The sequence below is a fragment of the Coregonus clupeaformis genome, chromosome 29, assembly GCF_020615455.1.
Source record: "Coregonus clupeaformis isolate EN_2021a chromosome 29, ASM2061545v1, whole genome shotgun sequence".
Classification (NCBI taxonomy): domain Eukaryota; kingdom Metazoa; phylum Chordata; class Actinopteri; order Salmoniformes; family Salmonidae; genus Coregonus; species Coregonus clupeaformis.
Window position 1 is genome coordinate 6,464,598 of NC_059220.1, and position 16,811 is coordinate 6,481,408.

Genomic DNA, 16,811 nt, shown 5'->3' on the forward strand with positions numbered 1-16,811 from the left:
CCAACTCAGTGACTTGATTTGAAGTTACTTTGAGGTGATCTGGGGATGAGATTCATTGAGGTTCATTCATTCTCTCATAGTTGATTTGGCTAATAGTGACTATAGCTGTGTATACAGAGCCAGAATATAGATCACAATCTATTCTGGTCCATACACTACTTTCAAGGTAAGGAAACATAAATCATTTCTTGTTTGAGATGAACTATCCCTTTAAGGTGCTGCTGTGAAGTGCTTTGCTCATAAACCATGTCTAATTGCTAACTACTATCTCGGTAGACTTTGGACTAGCATGGTTAACATAACAAAGCGTTCAACGCTTGCCAAAGTACAGATGTCTCTCTGTGGAGAATAACATCAATCTCAACGTCTAGGGGTGGGCAAGTTTTATGAGGTGGTAGAAGCCAAATATGCTCTTACACTGAGGGACTACCACTGAGGGACTACCACTGAGGGACTACCACTGAGGGACTACCCCTGAGGGACTACCACTGAGGGACTACCACTGAGGGACTAACCCTGAGGGACTACCACTGAGGGACTAACCCTGAGGGACTACCACTGAGGGACTACCACTGAGGGACTACCACTGAGGGACTACCCCTGAGGGACTACCCCTGAGGGACTACCACTGAGGGACTACCACTGAGGGACTACCCCTGAGGGACTACCACTGAGGGACTACCACTGAGGGACTACCACTGAGGGACTACCCCTGAGGGACTACCACTGAGGGACTACCCCTGAGGGACTACCCCTGAGGGACTACCCCTGAGGGACTACCACTGAGGGACTACCACTGAGGGACTAACCCTGAGGGACTACCACTGAGGGACTAACCCTGAGGGACTACCACTGAGGGACTACCACTGAGGGACTACCACTGAGGGACTACCCCTGAGGGACTACCCCTGAGGGACTACCACTGAGGGACTACCACTGAGGGACTACCCCTGAGGGACTACCACTGAGGGACTACCACTGAGGGACTACCACTGAGGGACTACCCCTGAGGGACTACCACTGAGGGACTACCACTGAGGGACTAACCCTGAGGGACTACCACTGAGGGACTACCACTGAGGGACTACCACTGAGGGACTACCCCTGAGGGACTACCACTGAGGGACTACCCCTGAGGGACTACCCCTGAGGGACTACCACTGAGGGACTACCCCTGAGGGACTACCCCTGAGGGACTACCACTGAGGGACTACCCCTGAGGGACTACCCCTGAGGGACTACCACTGAGGGACTACCCCTGAGGGACTACCACTGAGGGACTACCCCTGAGGGACTACCACTGAGGGACTACCCCTGAGGGACTACCACTGAGGGACTACCACTGAGGGACTACCCCTGACTACCCCTGAGGGACTACCACTGAGGGACTACCCCTGAGGGACTACCACTGAGGGACTACCCCTGAGGGACTACCACTGAGGGACTACCCCTGAGGGACTACCCCTGAGGGACTACCACTGAGGGACTACCCCTGAGGGACTACCACTGAGGGACTACCACTGAGGGACTACCACTGAGGGACTACCACTGAGGGACTACCCCTGAGGGACTACCACTGAGGGACTACCCCTGAGGGACTACCCCTGAGGGACTACCACTGAGGGACTACCCCTGAGGGACTACCACTGAGGGACTACCACTGAGGGACTACCCCTGACTACCCCTGAGGGACTACCACTGAGGGACTACCCCTGAGGGACTACCACTGAGGGACTACCCCTGAGGGACTACCCCCGAGGGACTACCACTGAGGGACTACCCCTGAGGGACTACCCCTGAGGGACTACCACTGAGGGACTACTCCTGATGGACTACCCCTGAGGGACTACCACTGAGGGACTACCCCTGAGGGACTACCACTGAGGGACTACCCCTGAGGGACTACCACTGAGGGACTACCACTGAGGGACTACCCCTGAGGGACTACCACTGAGGGACTACCCCTGAGGGACTACCACTGAGGGACTACCCCTGAGGGACTACCACTGAGGGACTACCCCTGAGGGACTACCACTGAGGGACTACCACTGAGGGACTACCACTGAGGGACTACCCCTGAGGGACTACCCCTGAGGGACTACCCCTGAGGGACTACCACTGAGGGACTACCCCTGAGGGACTACCCCGTACTCTGTTACTGAGGAGGGAAAGATAGATATCACTATCACTTAAAGCTGCAATTTGTAACTTTTGGGGCGACCCGACCGAATTGACATAGAAATGGGAGTTATAGATCTGTCATTCTCATGGAAAAGCAAATCTAAGAAGCGGTAGATCTGTTCTATGTGCGCTATTTCTATGCTTCCCGTTCTTAAATTTCATTTTTGCGTATTTTACTTGTGGTTTTGTACACCAGCTTCAAACAGATGAAAATACAATATTTGGGGGTAAAATATATTTCACAGCGGTTTAGAAATAAGCAAAGAGTCTGACAAAGGATGGGTGTTGCAACAGGCTGCTTCTTCAATTCAGACAAGATATCAAAATCAGATTTCTTAACATGGAAAACTTTTGTGGCGAGAGAGATTGTGCATTGTTTAAAATCCTTGGCTATTTTCAGCCAAGAGAGTCAAGTCACAATCTCTTTAAAGTGCATTTAACAAAGTCTCAAGGCATCTTTTAAGGTATATAACATTGATATGTTACAGATGCCGTATCTTAATTTGACCCTGTTTCAAGTCTGATATTTTAAAGTGGAAATTACACATTTTAGAAGTATTTTAAACCTTGCATACCCTACAAGTTTGCATTTCCTGCACAGCAGGAATATATTTTGCAACAACAGGGTGATCAAATTAAGATATGGCATCTGTATATAAAGAGGTGCAGGGCCAGGCAGTATAGCGACACACAGACCCAATCTCTCTCTCTCTCTCTCTCTCTCTCTCTCTCTCTCTCTCTCTCTCTCTCTATCTCTCTCTTCTATTCTGTTTTCTCTCTTCCCTCCTCTCTCTCTTCTCTCCTCTCTCTCTCTTCTATTCTGTTCTCTGTCTCCTCTCTCTCTCTCTCTCTCTCTCTCTCTCTCTCTCTCTCTCTCTCTCTCTCTCTCTCTGTCTCTCTCTCTCTCCTGTCTCTCTCTCTCTCTCTCTCTCTCTCCTCGTCTCTGTCTCTCTCTCTCTCTCTCTCTCTCTCTCTCTCTCTCTCTCTCTCTCTCTCTCTCTCTCTCTCTCTCTCTCTCTCTCTCTCTCTCTCTCTCTCTCTCCCCATCTCTCTCCGTCTCTCTCCGTCTCTCTCTCTATCTCTCTCTCTCCATCTCTCTCTCTCTTTCATCTCTATTTCTATCTCTCTCTCTCTCCATCTCTCTTTCTCTTTCCATCTCTCTTTCTCTTTCCATCTCTCTCTCTCTCCATCTCTCTCTCTCTCTCTCTCTCTCTCTCTCTCTCTCTCTCTCTCTCTCTCTCTCTCTCTCTCTCTCTCTCTCTCTCTCTCTCTCTCTCTCTCTCTCTCTCTCTCTCTCTCTCTCTCTCTCTCTCTCTCATAACTGTTCCCTGAACCTTGACAGAGAATTGAAGCGTTGGCTTTCTGCTGCGTTACACAACCTCTTTATGAACTTACCCTCCAGCACGCCCCAGCGTCATAAAGATAAACCCACCTGAACATGTGCAGCAATAACTGGAACATTGGCCTCCACCACCTACATGTCTCCTTACACATCACCATGAGCAGATATATACACAATCTGTATGCTGCACTTTCCAGTCTGATCATATATGTCCATTACAACGGCTATGTTTCTTAGCAAATCACCATATACTCACCATGAGCATACTGTATATGGCCCCGATCTATATGCTACACTTTCTATGCTACACTTTCTATGCAGGCACAACATTTTTTATTATTTCATTGATCAAGAAGATTTGTGATTAGAGATGAGATTACAATCCTCCTGACTGATTGATTATCTAGACAGCGACACAGGACCAGTTGATCAGATGTGGATTTAGTTCCATTGGATTTGGAGAACAACAACAACCATCATGGCTGCCCCCGTTCTATCCACTCCCCCAGCATCTCCCTGGGTAACCCTAGAACCCTAGGTCCCAGCATCTCCCTGGGTAACCCTAGAACCCTAGGTCCCGTTCTATCCACTCCCCCAGCATCTCCCTGGGTAACCCTAGAACCCTAGGTCCCGTTCTATCCACTCCCCCAGCATCTCCCTGGGTAACCCTAGAACCCTAGGTCCCGTTCTACCCACTCCCCCAGCATCTCCCTGGGTAACCCTAGAACCCTAGGTCCCGTTCTATCCACTCCCCCAGCATCTCCCTGGGTAACCCTAGAACCCTAGGTCCCGTTCTACCCACTCCCCCAGCATCTCCCTGGGTAACCCTAGAACCCTAGGTCCCGTTCTACCCACTCCCCCAGCATCTCCCTGGGTAACCCTAGAACCCTAGGTCCCGTTCTACCCACTCCCCCAGCATCTCCCTGGGTAACCCTAGAACCCTAGGTCTCGTCTCAAATTGCACCCTACTCCCATTATAGCGCACTCCTTTTGACTAGGGCCCGTAGTGCTTTGGTCAAACGTGGTGCACTATATAGGGTATACAGTAGGGTGCCATTTGGGCTGCGGCCTTGGAGTATTACCCATAGTGTTGAAAGCTTCATCTACTCTGACTCTCCAGAGAAGAATGTCACAGAAACTACGTCAGATTGATGTTGGACTGAGCCCTGCGGTCGGACTCTCTCAAGGAGCGCTGTTTGCTGTGCCCCAAGTGAAACTCCATCAACAGAATACCTTCCTGTGGTTATTGCTATTGTAGTGTTTGTTTAAAACACAGTACCTTTATGGAACCAAGACTGAGCCGAGTAAACTAACCACCCACCACTGATAAAATGTAAATTTGCTATGTTATCAAAATGACATCATAGGATTCCAACAGAGAATCTTTATGATTCCAGAACTGCTGTTCAAAAGCCCAAGGCCCAGCACAGAGAGAGAGAGAGAGAGAGAGAGAGCGAGAGCTAATCTATGGTTAGCCAGTAACGCCTGCCTTAGCAGTCATGAGACAGAGACCTGTGGGTCAAACTCTGGGTTTAGTTAATAAGTAAGGCCGGGTAGGCGTCACACTGGAGTTTCCTACAACAGAAGATGGCTTCCTTCCTATACTGTTAACTACACAAGACAACACTCATCCATTGCAGGCTTGGCCTACAGCTCTTTTACAATGGTGCATCTCAGTCGCCATGAGAACATTGCTGAAATTCTGGGAGAGGAATATTATAGAAAAAAATTCTGGGAGAGGAATATAGTCCTTCAGTAAAACTATGTTAATGCTCTAAAGGAAGATCATCCATTGTAGAGAAACCGAACACTGTTACAGAATTATTAGTGAATTATAACTTTGTAAAGGAACTGGGTTATATATTAACTAATTATTATATATTAAATAATTATTATATATTCTATAATTATTATATATTAAGTAAAACCAAAGCATATTCCTAAAGATTGTTTCACATTAAAGCAAATACCCTCGGACTCGGGTTTTGGTTCATATTGATAAAATTGAAACTTTTTTGAGACAAACGTAACTCGGTAGCCACATGACATTACATTACCAAACAAGTAAAACCGTAACAAATAATCAGGGAAACTTCAGTGATTGTCATCATCAAATCATTAGTGTTAGGGCTATATCACCTTTAGACAACATTGGATATTTAATTGAAGACAGACATTATTCTGGTAATATTGTTCAGCGAAATGACATGATCGTCCGGTTGACCTTTGCTTTGTATTACAGGCTAGTTCGGTCTAGGTTCTGTTACATGTATCCAGATAGAAAGTAGCCTATTAAACATTACGTGTAGTAAATGACACATTACATAGTGGGACAAATACAACGTATATAAAACGCACCGTTTTAGGCATCTTTGTTCTGGACGGCGTATCAGGTTTAGTGACAGAACGAGGGCTCCGAAGTTCCAGAGAGAGAAATCGTAGTGGCCAACTTCCCCGGGGAACTCTCAGTCCTGCTCTGCTCGGGGACACTCTCTGAAAGGGTTGGGCATCCACCTGTCCTCTGAACTTGGCTGTGAAGATTACTTATACTGACGTGGTAGGCTGCTCATGTCTGACTCGTAATCAGATACATAAAAATGCCAGAGCAGAGGAAAGCCTCACCTTGTTCGATGACAGCGACAACCTGCCTGAGACGAGTGTCATTGAAAGCTCCACCCTACAGAACGGAACGGGCTGCTGACCACTACTGCCGTGCCATCCTCTACGCACCGTGGCTGTTGGGTCCTTTCAGCTGCAGCCTTGAACTTATGACTAGTGTCTCTATGGGGACCTTTGGTCGTTCAGACGACAGCTACAGCCTTAAACTTATAACTAGTGTCTATGGGGGACCTTTGGTCGTTCAGACGACAGCTACAGCCTTGAACTTATAACTAGTGTCTATGGGGGACCTTTGGTCGTTCAGACGACAGCTACAGCCTTGAACTTATAACTAGTGTCTATGGGGGACCTTTGGTCGTTCAGACGACAGCTACAGCCTTGAACTTATAACTAGTGTCTATGGGGGACCTTTGGTCGTTCAGACGACAGCTACAGCCTTGAACTTATAACTAGTGTCTATGGGGGACCTTTGGTCGTTCAGACGACAGCTACAGCCTTGAACTTATAACTAGTGTCTATGGGGGACCTTTGGTCGTTCAGACGACAGCTACAGCCTTGAACTTATAACTAGTGTCTATGGGGGACCTTTGGTCGTTCAGACGACAGCTACAGCCTTAAACTTATAACTAGTGTCTATGGGGGACCTTTGGTCGTTCAGACGACAGCTACAGCCTTGAACTTATAACTAGTGTCTATGGGGGACCTTTGGTCGTTCAGACGACAGCTACAGCCTTGAACTTATAACTAGTGTCTATGGGGGACCTTTGGTCGTTCAGACGACAGCTACAGCCTTGAACTTATAACTAGTGTCTATGGGGGACCTTTGGTCGTTCAGACGACAGCTACAGCCTTGAACTTATAACTAGTGTCTATGGGGGACCTTTGGTCGTTCAGACGACAGCTACAGCCTTGAACTTATAACTAGTGTCTATGGGGGACCTTTGGTCGTTCAGACGACAGCTACAGCCTTGAACTTATAACTAGTGTCTATGGGGGACCTTTGGTCGTTCAGACGACAGCTACAGCCTTAAACTTATAACTAGTGTCTATGGGGGACCTTTGGTCGTTCAGACGACAGCTACAGCCTTAAACTTATAACTAGTGTCTATGGGGGACCTTTGGTCGTTCAGACGACAGCTACAGCCTTAAACGTATAACTAGTGTCTATGGGGGACCTTTGGTCGTTCAGACGACAGCTACAGCCTTAAACTTATAACTAGTGTCTATGGGGGACCTTTGGTCGTTCAGACAACAGCTACAGCCTTGAAGTTATGACTAGTGATTGATTTATACTTTTCGCAGTCAGAAAATATACTACCACTAAGACTTTTTTTTTAAAACATACCACTGCCCTCATTTCCAGGTGGAAATGTTTCTATGTGACATATTCTACTAGGGAGCAATACCTGTCCTATCCAGGTGGAAATGCAAAAACGAGGCAACAAACTTTTCCCTTCTACTATTTTAATATCACCATAATCATGTTTTAAACTACTTAGACATTAAATTAATGGTAAAGGGTCTGTGCAGCTTCATAGCTCATTTAACCAATTCAAATGATTTAAATGATCAATGGAAAACATTCAGTCCTAAAATCTAAATGCATTTTATAAAGTGTGTATTTGACTAACAACATAGTTACAAACATTCCATGTTTTTATTGGAGTCCACATAAAATGATATCTTACAGTACATTTTTAAAGATGTATATGGTCTTCAAATAAGGTAAAGAAAATACAGCTGAAACACATTGCTGCCCATCTCTTGGTAGGCTACCCTTATGGGCTTCATCAGAGAACCTCCAGAGATGCAGTACTATCCATTCATCTGACTGGGAATTCATAAATAATCATTTTTCCAATCATGAGCTTAATGTATGTAATCATGAGCAAATTGAGGATCTCACTGTGTCTTGAATCTTCATGTCTCCAGTTCTGCGTACCAAAACATATCCTTGCAAAAAAAAAAAAAAAGTGCCAAAAACTCCTTTTGGATTAGAACTCGTCTCTGATGTTGAAGTGAGGTTGGTCTTCAGGTTTGAAGTCCTTATTGGGGCTGCCATCCTGGTTGAGGATGCCCGTCGTGGTGTAGCCTACAATGGGGTACTTTGTCTTGTACGTGCCCTCAAATACACTCTCCAGGGATTGGAGCTGCTCTTCAGTAAGGCCTGTCTGAAAGAAGAGGGGAAGAGGACAAGAGAACCCATTTCATTACTAAGAGAACACTAGAAAAAAAAGGTTTTCTATTGGTTCTTTGTGGAACCTTTTAGGAAGATCATGGAACCTTTTCTGAAGAACCCTTTATAATTTAGTTCTTCAAAAAGGGTGCGATGGAAGTTAAACATCTACACAAGTTCCTTGCAGACCAGAACAGTGGTCCTCTGTAGCTCAGCTGGTAGAGCACGGCGCTTGTAACGCCAAGGTAGTGGGTTCGATCCCCGGGACCACCCATACACAAAAATGTATGCACGCATGACTGTAAGTCGCTTTGGATAAAAGCGTCTGCTAAATGGCATATTATTATTATTATTATTAACAGGGGCATCATTTCAGCTATAAAATTGAAGCTCATTTACTGCATTTCTACACAATTTAAAAAGGCAATTTGTGACTTGTTTCAGGTAACTAGGCGTATGTCACAGGAGAGCCATTTCAACGTAAACTTTTTTTTATCAAAATGCGTTTTTTTGTTAGAAATGCCTTCTGGAACATGTGAACTTTCATGTGCCTTAATAACAAACTTGTATACCATCTGTAAATACGAATAAAATTGTTAAATTACGAGCCTAGTTGGTTAAGCCACAGAAAAAGACAGCAACCTTCCCACTAGCCATGATTGGCTGAGATAATGAGTGGGCTGGACATGCCGAGATAGGTGTTCGGATTGGTCTGCCATATAGCACGCTTCTGTCTATTTGAGCTGGTCAGTATGTGTAGGTAATCCTGTCTAACGCTGCTTTTTAAAAATGTATCGTGTAGTGGAGCTGCATTAGTGTTGCTCTCCACTTTCTGGAGGATCGAGTTTTGAAATCAGTGGAATTAGAGTATGATAGCTAAAGAGAAAACACCTGTCTCCGGATTACATCTTCAAACTAAGGGCAACCATAGCATCCGACAGGGAGACACGTCCATCATGCATGATCTATACGGGTAAGATAGTCTAGCTAGCTACATTTTCTGATATTACACGTTTCTAATTTTGACAGAAAGTGGTTTCATTTCAAGTTAAAAGTGTACTGTTAGCTAGCTAACGTTAGCTGGCTGGCTCGTCTAGCTAACGTTACGTGTATTTGTCTTATTATTCGTATCTCAGAGCCATTTGCTTGCTAACATTGAACCTGGTTGGTTAGCTACCTGCAGATTCATGCAGGGTAGTAACGTCATGAGTTAGGATTATGACTGCACCCCTTCATGACGCTGCACCCCTTTAAGCTGCACCCCTTTATGACGCCGCACCCCTTTATGACGCCCTTTGTTTTGTTTTTCTTTACTCACAGTGTCAGATGTCAGGTCAACTGGCTCCAGGGACATTTTGGCCACAGCCCTTGTGCAGTCCTTTCCAACCAAGGCATTGTATGGTCCATCTTTCCCATAGAACTCTACAATAATAAACTATATTAGTCCCACTGTAATAATACATCCTTAGTACTTACAGCTGTTACATATTTGCAGTTTGTGTGACCCTCACATCGAAACCCCCTTACCCTATTTCCCTGCTATCTGTCTATCTACAGTACCAGTCAAAAGGTTTGGACACACCTACTCATTCAAGGGTTTTTCTTTCTTTTTACTATTTTCTACATTTTAGAATAATAGTGAAGACATCAAAACTTATTTATGAAATAGCACATATGGAATCATGTAGTAACCAAAAAAAAGTGTTAAGCAAATCAAAATATATTTCAGATTTTAGATTCTTCAAAGTAGCCACCCTTTGCCTTGATGACAGCTTTGCACACTCTCTTGGCATTCTCTCAACCAGCTTCATGAGGTAGTCACATGGAATGCATTTCAATTAACAGGTGTGCCTTCTTAAAAGTTAATTTGTGGAATTTCTTTCCTTCTTAATGCGTTTGAGTCAATCAGTTGTGTTGTGACAAGGTAGGGGGGGTATACAGAAGATAGCCCTATTTGGTAAAAGACCAAGTCCATATTATGGCAAGAACAGCTCAAATAAGCAAAGAGAAACCACAGTCCATCATTACTTTGACATGAAGGTCAGTCAATACAGAACATTTCAAGAACTTTGAAAGTTTCTTCAAGCACAGTCGCAAAAACCATCAAGCGCTATAATGAAACTGGCTCTCATGAGGACCGCCACAGGAAAGGAAGACCCAGAGTTACCTCTGCTGCAAAGGATAAGTTCATTAGAGTTAACTGCACCTCAGAAATTGCAGCCCAAATAAGTGCTTCACAGTGCTTCACAGAGTTCAAGTAACAGAAACATCAACTGTTCAGAGGAGACTGTGTGAATCAGGCCTTCATGGTCGAATTGCTGCAAAGAAACCACTACTAAAGGACACCAATAATAAGAAAAGACTTGCTTGGGCCAAGAAACACGAGCAATGGACATTAGACTGGTGGAAATCTGTTCTTTGGTCTGATGAGTCCAAATTTGAGATTTTTGGTTCCAACCGCTGTGTCTTTGTGAGACGCAGAGTAGGTGAACGGATGATGTCCGCATGTGTGGTTCCCACCATGAAGCATGGAGGAGGAGGTGTGATCGTGCTTTGCTGGTGACACTGTTTGTGATTTATTTAGAATTCAAGGCACACTTAACCAGCATGGCTACCACAGCATTCTGCAGCAATACGCCATCCCATCTGGTTTGGGCGTAGTGGGACTATCATTTGTTTTTCAACAGGACAATGACCCAACACACCTCCAGGCTGTGTAAGGGCTATTTGACCCAGAAGGAGAGTGATGGAGTGCTGCATCAGATGACCTGGCCTCCACAATCACCCGACCTCAACCCAATTGAGATGGTTTGGGATGAGTTGGACCGCAGAGTGAAGGAAAAGCAGCCAACAAGTGCTCAGCATATGTGGGAACTCCCTCAAGACTGTTGGAAAATCATTTCTCATGAAGCTGGTTAAGAGAATGCCAAGAGTGTGCAAAGCTGTCATCAAGGCAAAGGGTGGCTACTTTGAAGAAGTATAAAATATATTTTGATTTGTTTCACACTTTTTTGGTTACTACATGATTCCATAGTTTTGATGTCTTCACTACTATTCTACAATGTAGAAAATAGTAAAAAATAAAGAAAAACCATTGAATGAGTAGGTGTGTCCAAACTTTTGACTGGTACCCTATCTATCATGTTATTTCCAATGTAATTACCAGGGTTGGGGGTCAATTCCATTTAAATTCTAGTCAATTCAGGAAGTACACGGAAATTCAAACTCGAATTCCAATTCTCTTCAATGCTTTTCAAGTAGGAACATGTGAAATTGGAATTTGGTTTACTTTATGAATTGACTGCAATTGAAATGGAATCGACCCCAACCCTGGTCATTACACAGCTTCCTATGTAATTCTGCATTGACACATAACTTTATCTTGTCTCTTTACTGGCCTGAACTATGGTGATATCATTGGTGACATCAACATCACGCCACACCGGCAGTGATAAGCTATCACCCCCGCCTTTCCTGAGGTGGGGACGACCCCAACACTGTGTGTGTGTGATATTTACCTTTTCCCATGGTAACATCAAACACCACTCCTTTTATGGCCATGTAAATGGGATGCCCCTCCTTAAAACACAGGCACAGTGACTTTAGAACAATTAGCATTATCAGTGATAAAGAAATCGATGTCATTGTGTTGGCTGATCCCACCTTCACGGTTATAATCCATTGCATTCACCTATATAAACAAGAGGAGCATTTCATACTTCCATTAGCCAATTGAAGGCTAGGCCTAATCTACACCCATAGCTCTGGTCCAGGTCGTTAGCGCGTGTTCCTCCACTACTCATACTAGCGAAGGAACGCGACCTAACGCCATGGACCAGAGCTAGCCAACCCCATAGACACATCATAACAAGTACCTAACCTCACTCCCGTCGTGCCTTTTTAAATCTTCGTCGGTGAACAGTCGGACAGGTTTTGAGGACGGTTTGTGTTTAAGTTTAACATCGTCTGCCAAACTCAACACGAGAAGCACACATGTGATACAAAGTTGCACTGGTGTTACCATGGTTGCCTGGCTTTTTGGACAAGCCTCGAACAACATTCATAAATAATTCCGATGTCCTCTTCTTAGTAGATCCTTTGCTTCCTGGTTCCTGCTCTAATTGGCCTAACAACCCAAGAACATGTGTAATTTAATAATAATAATATAATAATAATAGCCCAAGATATGAGCCCGCGAACACAAGTAGGCTACTAGAGAAGAAAGTGGAATTAAAGTTAGAAGTAAACTTGATCCACGTTCCCCGATAAATATTGGATTTGCCCCTAACGTTCACTAGATGGTCATGTGGTTTCTGATCATGTGGTTTCTGATCACGTCCTACGAATCATTTGCCGCCAGCGGCCAAAAGTGCTGCGCCGTGCATATAATAGGCGGGTCAAATTGGATGCCTCTCTTAAAACCGTTCTGGGACAAGTTTACACTCCCACACAATCCAACAACAGTTACCGAGAGGGACAAGATAAAACCGCCCTGTCATCATCAGTTAAGGGCAACGCATACACTCCTCTACCAACGGACTACAATATAGATTACCGTTCTCCTGGCAGTAGGATGTTATGCTGGCAGCACGTTCGCGGATCCACCCCCCCCCTCCTCAAAATAAGAGTCCCATACAAAGACTTCCTAAACATTGGGAATATCGATATTATTTTGCAATCTAGTGCAGTGGTTGTTATAGTAGACTGCACAAGGTAGCGCATCAGTTCCTCCTCTTGTCATGTTAGCCATTGCATTCCTTAGAGAGATATTTATAATCTATCCCGAAATGTCCAGATGAACTAGCCCATGTCAGCTAACGTTTTTTTTTTATGTCGTTTTTTTTTTAGCCCATGAGATATTGTTGTAATTTTTTTGTCAATCAAATATCACATGAATACATATTAGACATGGCAAAATGTATATAATTGCAAGAACGTTACCTTTAAAACTGTAAAACTCTCTCCACCAACAAGAGGGGTGTGAACAGTGCTTGTGCCTATAGAAATAGACGTGGCGGGTGCAAGGGATGTTCCCCAACGCCGGAAGGGGTTAGGGGGGCCCTACTCTAGTGCAGTACAACTATGTTTCACAACATTGCAACCAGTCAATATATATTATTATATAATAATTATTAATTATATATTATTATTATATATATATATATTAATAATAATTAAAGATAATTTACTTAAATGAAATAATTGTTTTGTTTGTTTTTGTTTACAAATAAGTAACTTAAAAAATCTATATATTGTATTATTTATACCAGCATTTATTTAGAATTTAGAATTTCCACTGCATATTTTCATTGTTCCCCTCTAATCAGGGAATGATTCAGACCTGGGACACCAGGGGGGTTATTCCCCTCTAATCAGGGACACCAGGGGGGTGATTCCCCTCTAATCAGGGACACCAGGGGGGGTGATTCCCCTCTAATCAGGGACACCAGGGGGGTGATTCCCCTCTAATCAGGGACACCAGGGGGGTGATTCCCCTCTAATCAGGGAATGATTCAGACCTGGGACACCAGGGGGGGTGATTCCCCTCTAAATCAGGGACACCAGGGGGGTGATTCCCCTCTAATCAGGGACACCAGGGGGGTGATTCCCCTCTAATCAGGGAATGATTTAGACCTGGGACACCAGGGGGGTGATTCCCCTCTAATCAGGGACACCAGGGGGGTGATTCCCCTCTAATTAGGGAATGATTCAGACCTGGGACACCAGGGGGGTGATTCCCCTCTAATCAGGGACACCAGGGGGGTAATTCCCCTCTAATTAGGGAATGATTCAGACCTGGGACACCAGGGGGGTGATTCCCCTCTAATCAGGGACACCAGGGGGGTGATTCCCCTCTAATTAGGGAATGATTTAGACCTGGGACACCAGGGGGGTGATTCCCCTCTAATCAGGGACACCAGGGGGGTGATTCCCCTCTAATTAGGGAATGATTCAGACCTGGGACACCAGGGGGTGATTCCCCCTCTAATCAGGGACACCAGGGGGTGATTCCCCTCTAATTAGGGAATGATTCAGACCTGGGACACCAGGGGGGTGATTCCCCTCTAAATCAGGGACACCAGGGGGGTGATTCCCCTCTAATCAGGGACACCAGGGGGGTGATTCCCCTCTAATCAGGGAATGATTTAGACCTGGGACACCAGGTGGGTGCAATTAATTATCAGGTAGAACAGAAAACCAGCAGGCTCCGAACTTTTTTCCTCATCAATCTACACATAAATACCCCATAATGACAAAGCAAAATACGGTTTTTAGACAATTTTGCTAATTTATTAAAAATAAAAACTGAAATATTACATTTACATAATTATTCAGACCCTCTACTCAGTACTTTGTTGAAGCACCTTTGGCAGCGATTACAGCATCGAGTCTTCTTGGGTATGATGCTACAAGCTTGGCACACCTGTATTTGGGGAGTTTCTCCCATTCCTCTCTGCAGATCCTCTCAAGCTCTGTCAGGTTGGATGGGGAGCGTTGCTGCACAGGACCAAAGAGTTTAATGTTGGTTTCATCAGACCAGAGAATCTTGTTTCTCGTGGTCTGAGAGTCTTTAGGTGCCTTTTGGCAAACTCCAAGCGGCCTGTCATGTGCCTTTTACTGAGGAGTGGCTTCCGTCTGGCCACTCTACCATAAAGGCCTGATTGGTGGAGTGCTGCAGAGATGGTTGTCCTTCTGGAATCTACCTAGAAGAACTCTAAAGCTCTGTCAGAGTGACTATCGGGTTCTTGGTCACCTCCCTGACCAAGGCCCTTCTCCCCAGATTGCTCAGTTTGGCCGGGCGGCCAGCTCTAGGAAGAGTCTTGGTGGTTCCAAACTTCTTCCATTTAAGAGTGATGGAAGCCACTGTGTTCTTGGGGACTTTCAATGCTGCAGAAATGTTTTGGTACCCTTCCCCAGTTCTGTGCCTCAACACAATCCTGTCTCGGAGCTGTATGGAGTAAAAACGCTCTTATCCAGAGCGACTTACAGTTAGTGAATACATATATATTTTTTTATACTGGCCCCCCGTGGGAATCGAACCCACAACCCTGGCGTTGCAAACGCCATGCTCTATCAACTGAGCTACATCCCTGCCGGCCATTCCCTCCCCTACCCTGGACCAATTGTGCGCCGCCCATGAGTCTCCCGGTCGTGGCCGGCTGCGACAGAGCCTGGATTCGAACCAGGATCTCTAGTGGCACAGTTAGCACTGCGATGCAGTGCCTTAGACCACTGCGCCACTCAGGAGCTCGGATCCCACTTTTACATCAGCGCAAAGAAACGTTTTTCACTATAAGCAAAATATTGTCAACATACCAGTCTGAATATTGTATTTTTCAATAGTGGTCTTAAAATATGTATATATATATACAGTGGGGAAAAAAGTATTTAGTCAGCCACCAATTGTGCAAGTTCTCCCACTTAAAAAGATGAGAGAGGACTGTAATTTTCATCATAGGTACACGTCAACTATGACAGACAAAATTAGAAGAAAAAAAATCCAGAAAATCACATTGTAGGATTTTAAATGAATTTATTTGCAAATTATGGTGGAAAACAAGTATTTGGTCAATAACAAAAGTTACTCAATACTTTGTTATATACCCCTTGTTGGCAATGACACAGGTCAAACGTTTTCTGTAAGTCTTCACAAGGTTTTCACACACTGTTGCTGGTATTTTGGCCCATTCCTCCATGCAGATCTCCTCTAGAGCAGTGATGTTTTGGGGCTGTCGCTGGGCAACACGGACTTTCAACTTCCTCCAAAGATTTTCTATGGGTTTGAGATCTGGAGACTGGCTAGGCCACTCCAGGACCTTGAAATGCTTCTTACGAAGCCACTCCTTCGTTGCTCGGGCGGTGTGTTTGGGATCATTGTCATGCTGAAAGACCCAGCCACGTTTCATCTTCAATGCCCTTGCTGATGGAAGGAGGTTTTCACTCAAAATCTCACGATACATGGCCCCATTCATTCTTTCCTTTACACCAGGGTTCTTCAATTCCGGTCCTGGAGGGCCGAAACACTTCTGTTTTTTATTTCTACCTGGTAGTTAATTGCACTCACCTGGTGTCCCAGGTCTGAATTAGCCCCTGATTAGAAGGAGAGGATGAAAAACAGAGGTGTTTCGGCCCTCCAGGACCGGAATTGAAGAACCCTGCTTTACACGGATCAGTCGTCCTGGTCCCTTTGCAGAAAAACAGTCCCAAAGCATGATGTTTCCACCCCCATGCTTCACAGTAGGTATGGTGTTCTTTGGATGCAACTCAGCATTCTTTGTCCTCCAAACACGACGAGTTGAGTTTTTACCAAAAAGTTCTATTTTGGTTTCATCTGACCATATGACATTCTCCCAATCCTCTTCTGGATCATCCAAATGCACTCTAGCAAACTTCAGACGGGCCTGGACATGTACTGGCTTAAGCAGGGGGACACGTCTGGCACTGCAGGATTTGAGTCCCTGGCGGCATAGTGTGTTACTGATGGTAGACTTT

The 16,811-nt window shown here is 45.0% G+C and overlaps 2 protein-coding genes across 3 annotated transcripts in view; both read right to left on the minus strand.

Moving 5' to 3' along the window:
• LOC121544524 (ezrin-like) overlaps positions 1-6,281 on the minus strand; it is a 33,692-nt gene extending 27,411 nt beyond the window's left edge. Inside the window, exon 1 of the mRNA XM_041854460.1 lies at positions 5,882-6,281. Within this exon, the coding sequence (XP_041710394.1) occupies positions 5,882-5,893 (12 nt within the window). The 5' untranslated portion in view covers positions 5,894-6,281. The remainder of the gene's footprint in view (positions 1-5,881) is intronic.
• A 1,496-nt stretch (positions 6,282-7,777) lies between these two features.
• nenf (neudesin neurotrophic factor) lies at positions 7,778-13,337 on the minus strand. Of its 2 annotated transcripts, none has more exons than XM_041854140.2 (4): positions 13,260-13,337; positions 11,837-11,897; positions 9,637-9,740; positions 7,778-8,313 (listed from the first exon to the last, which is right to left on the minus strand). In XM_041854140.2, exons 2-4 carry the CDS (start codon positions 11,877-11,879, stop codon positions 8,137-8,139), a joined length of 324 nt encoding a protein of 107 aa, XP_041710074.1. In that variant the 5' UTR covers positions 11,880-11,897; positions 13,260-13,337; the 3' UTR covers positions 7,778-8,136. The 2 variants fall into 2 exon arrangements, with proteins under 2 accessions (XP_041710074.1, XP_041710073.1); XM_041854139.2 differs by lacking the exon at positions 13,260-13,337 and adding an exon at positions 12,199-12,830.
• Between the last annotated feature and the right edge of the window lie 3,474 nt (positions 13,338-16,811).

Coding starts and splice junctions, on each gene's coding strand:
- nenf (XM_041854139.2), bottom strand. CDS start 12,378: ATGTTGTTCGAGGCTTGTCCAAAAAGCCAGGCAACCATGGTAACACCA. Junction 11,898..12,198: donor AAAGGCACGACGGGAGTGAG/GTTAGGTACTTG, acceptor CTGTGTTTTAAG/GAGGGGCATCCCATTTACAT. Junction 9,741..11,836: donor TGATGTTACCATGGGAAAAG/GTAAATATCACA, acceptor TTATTATTGTAG/AGTTCTATGGGAAAGATGGA.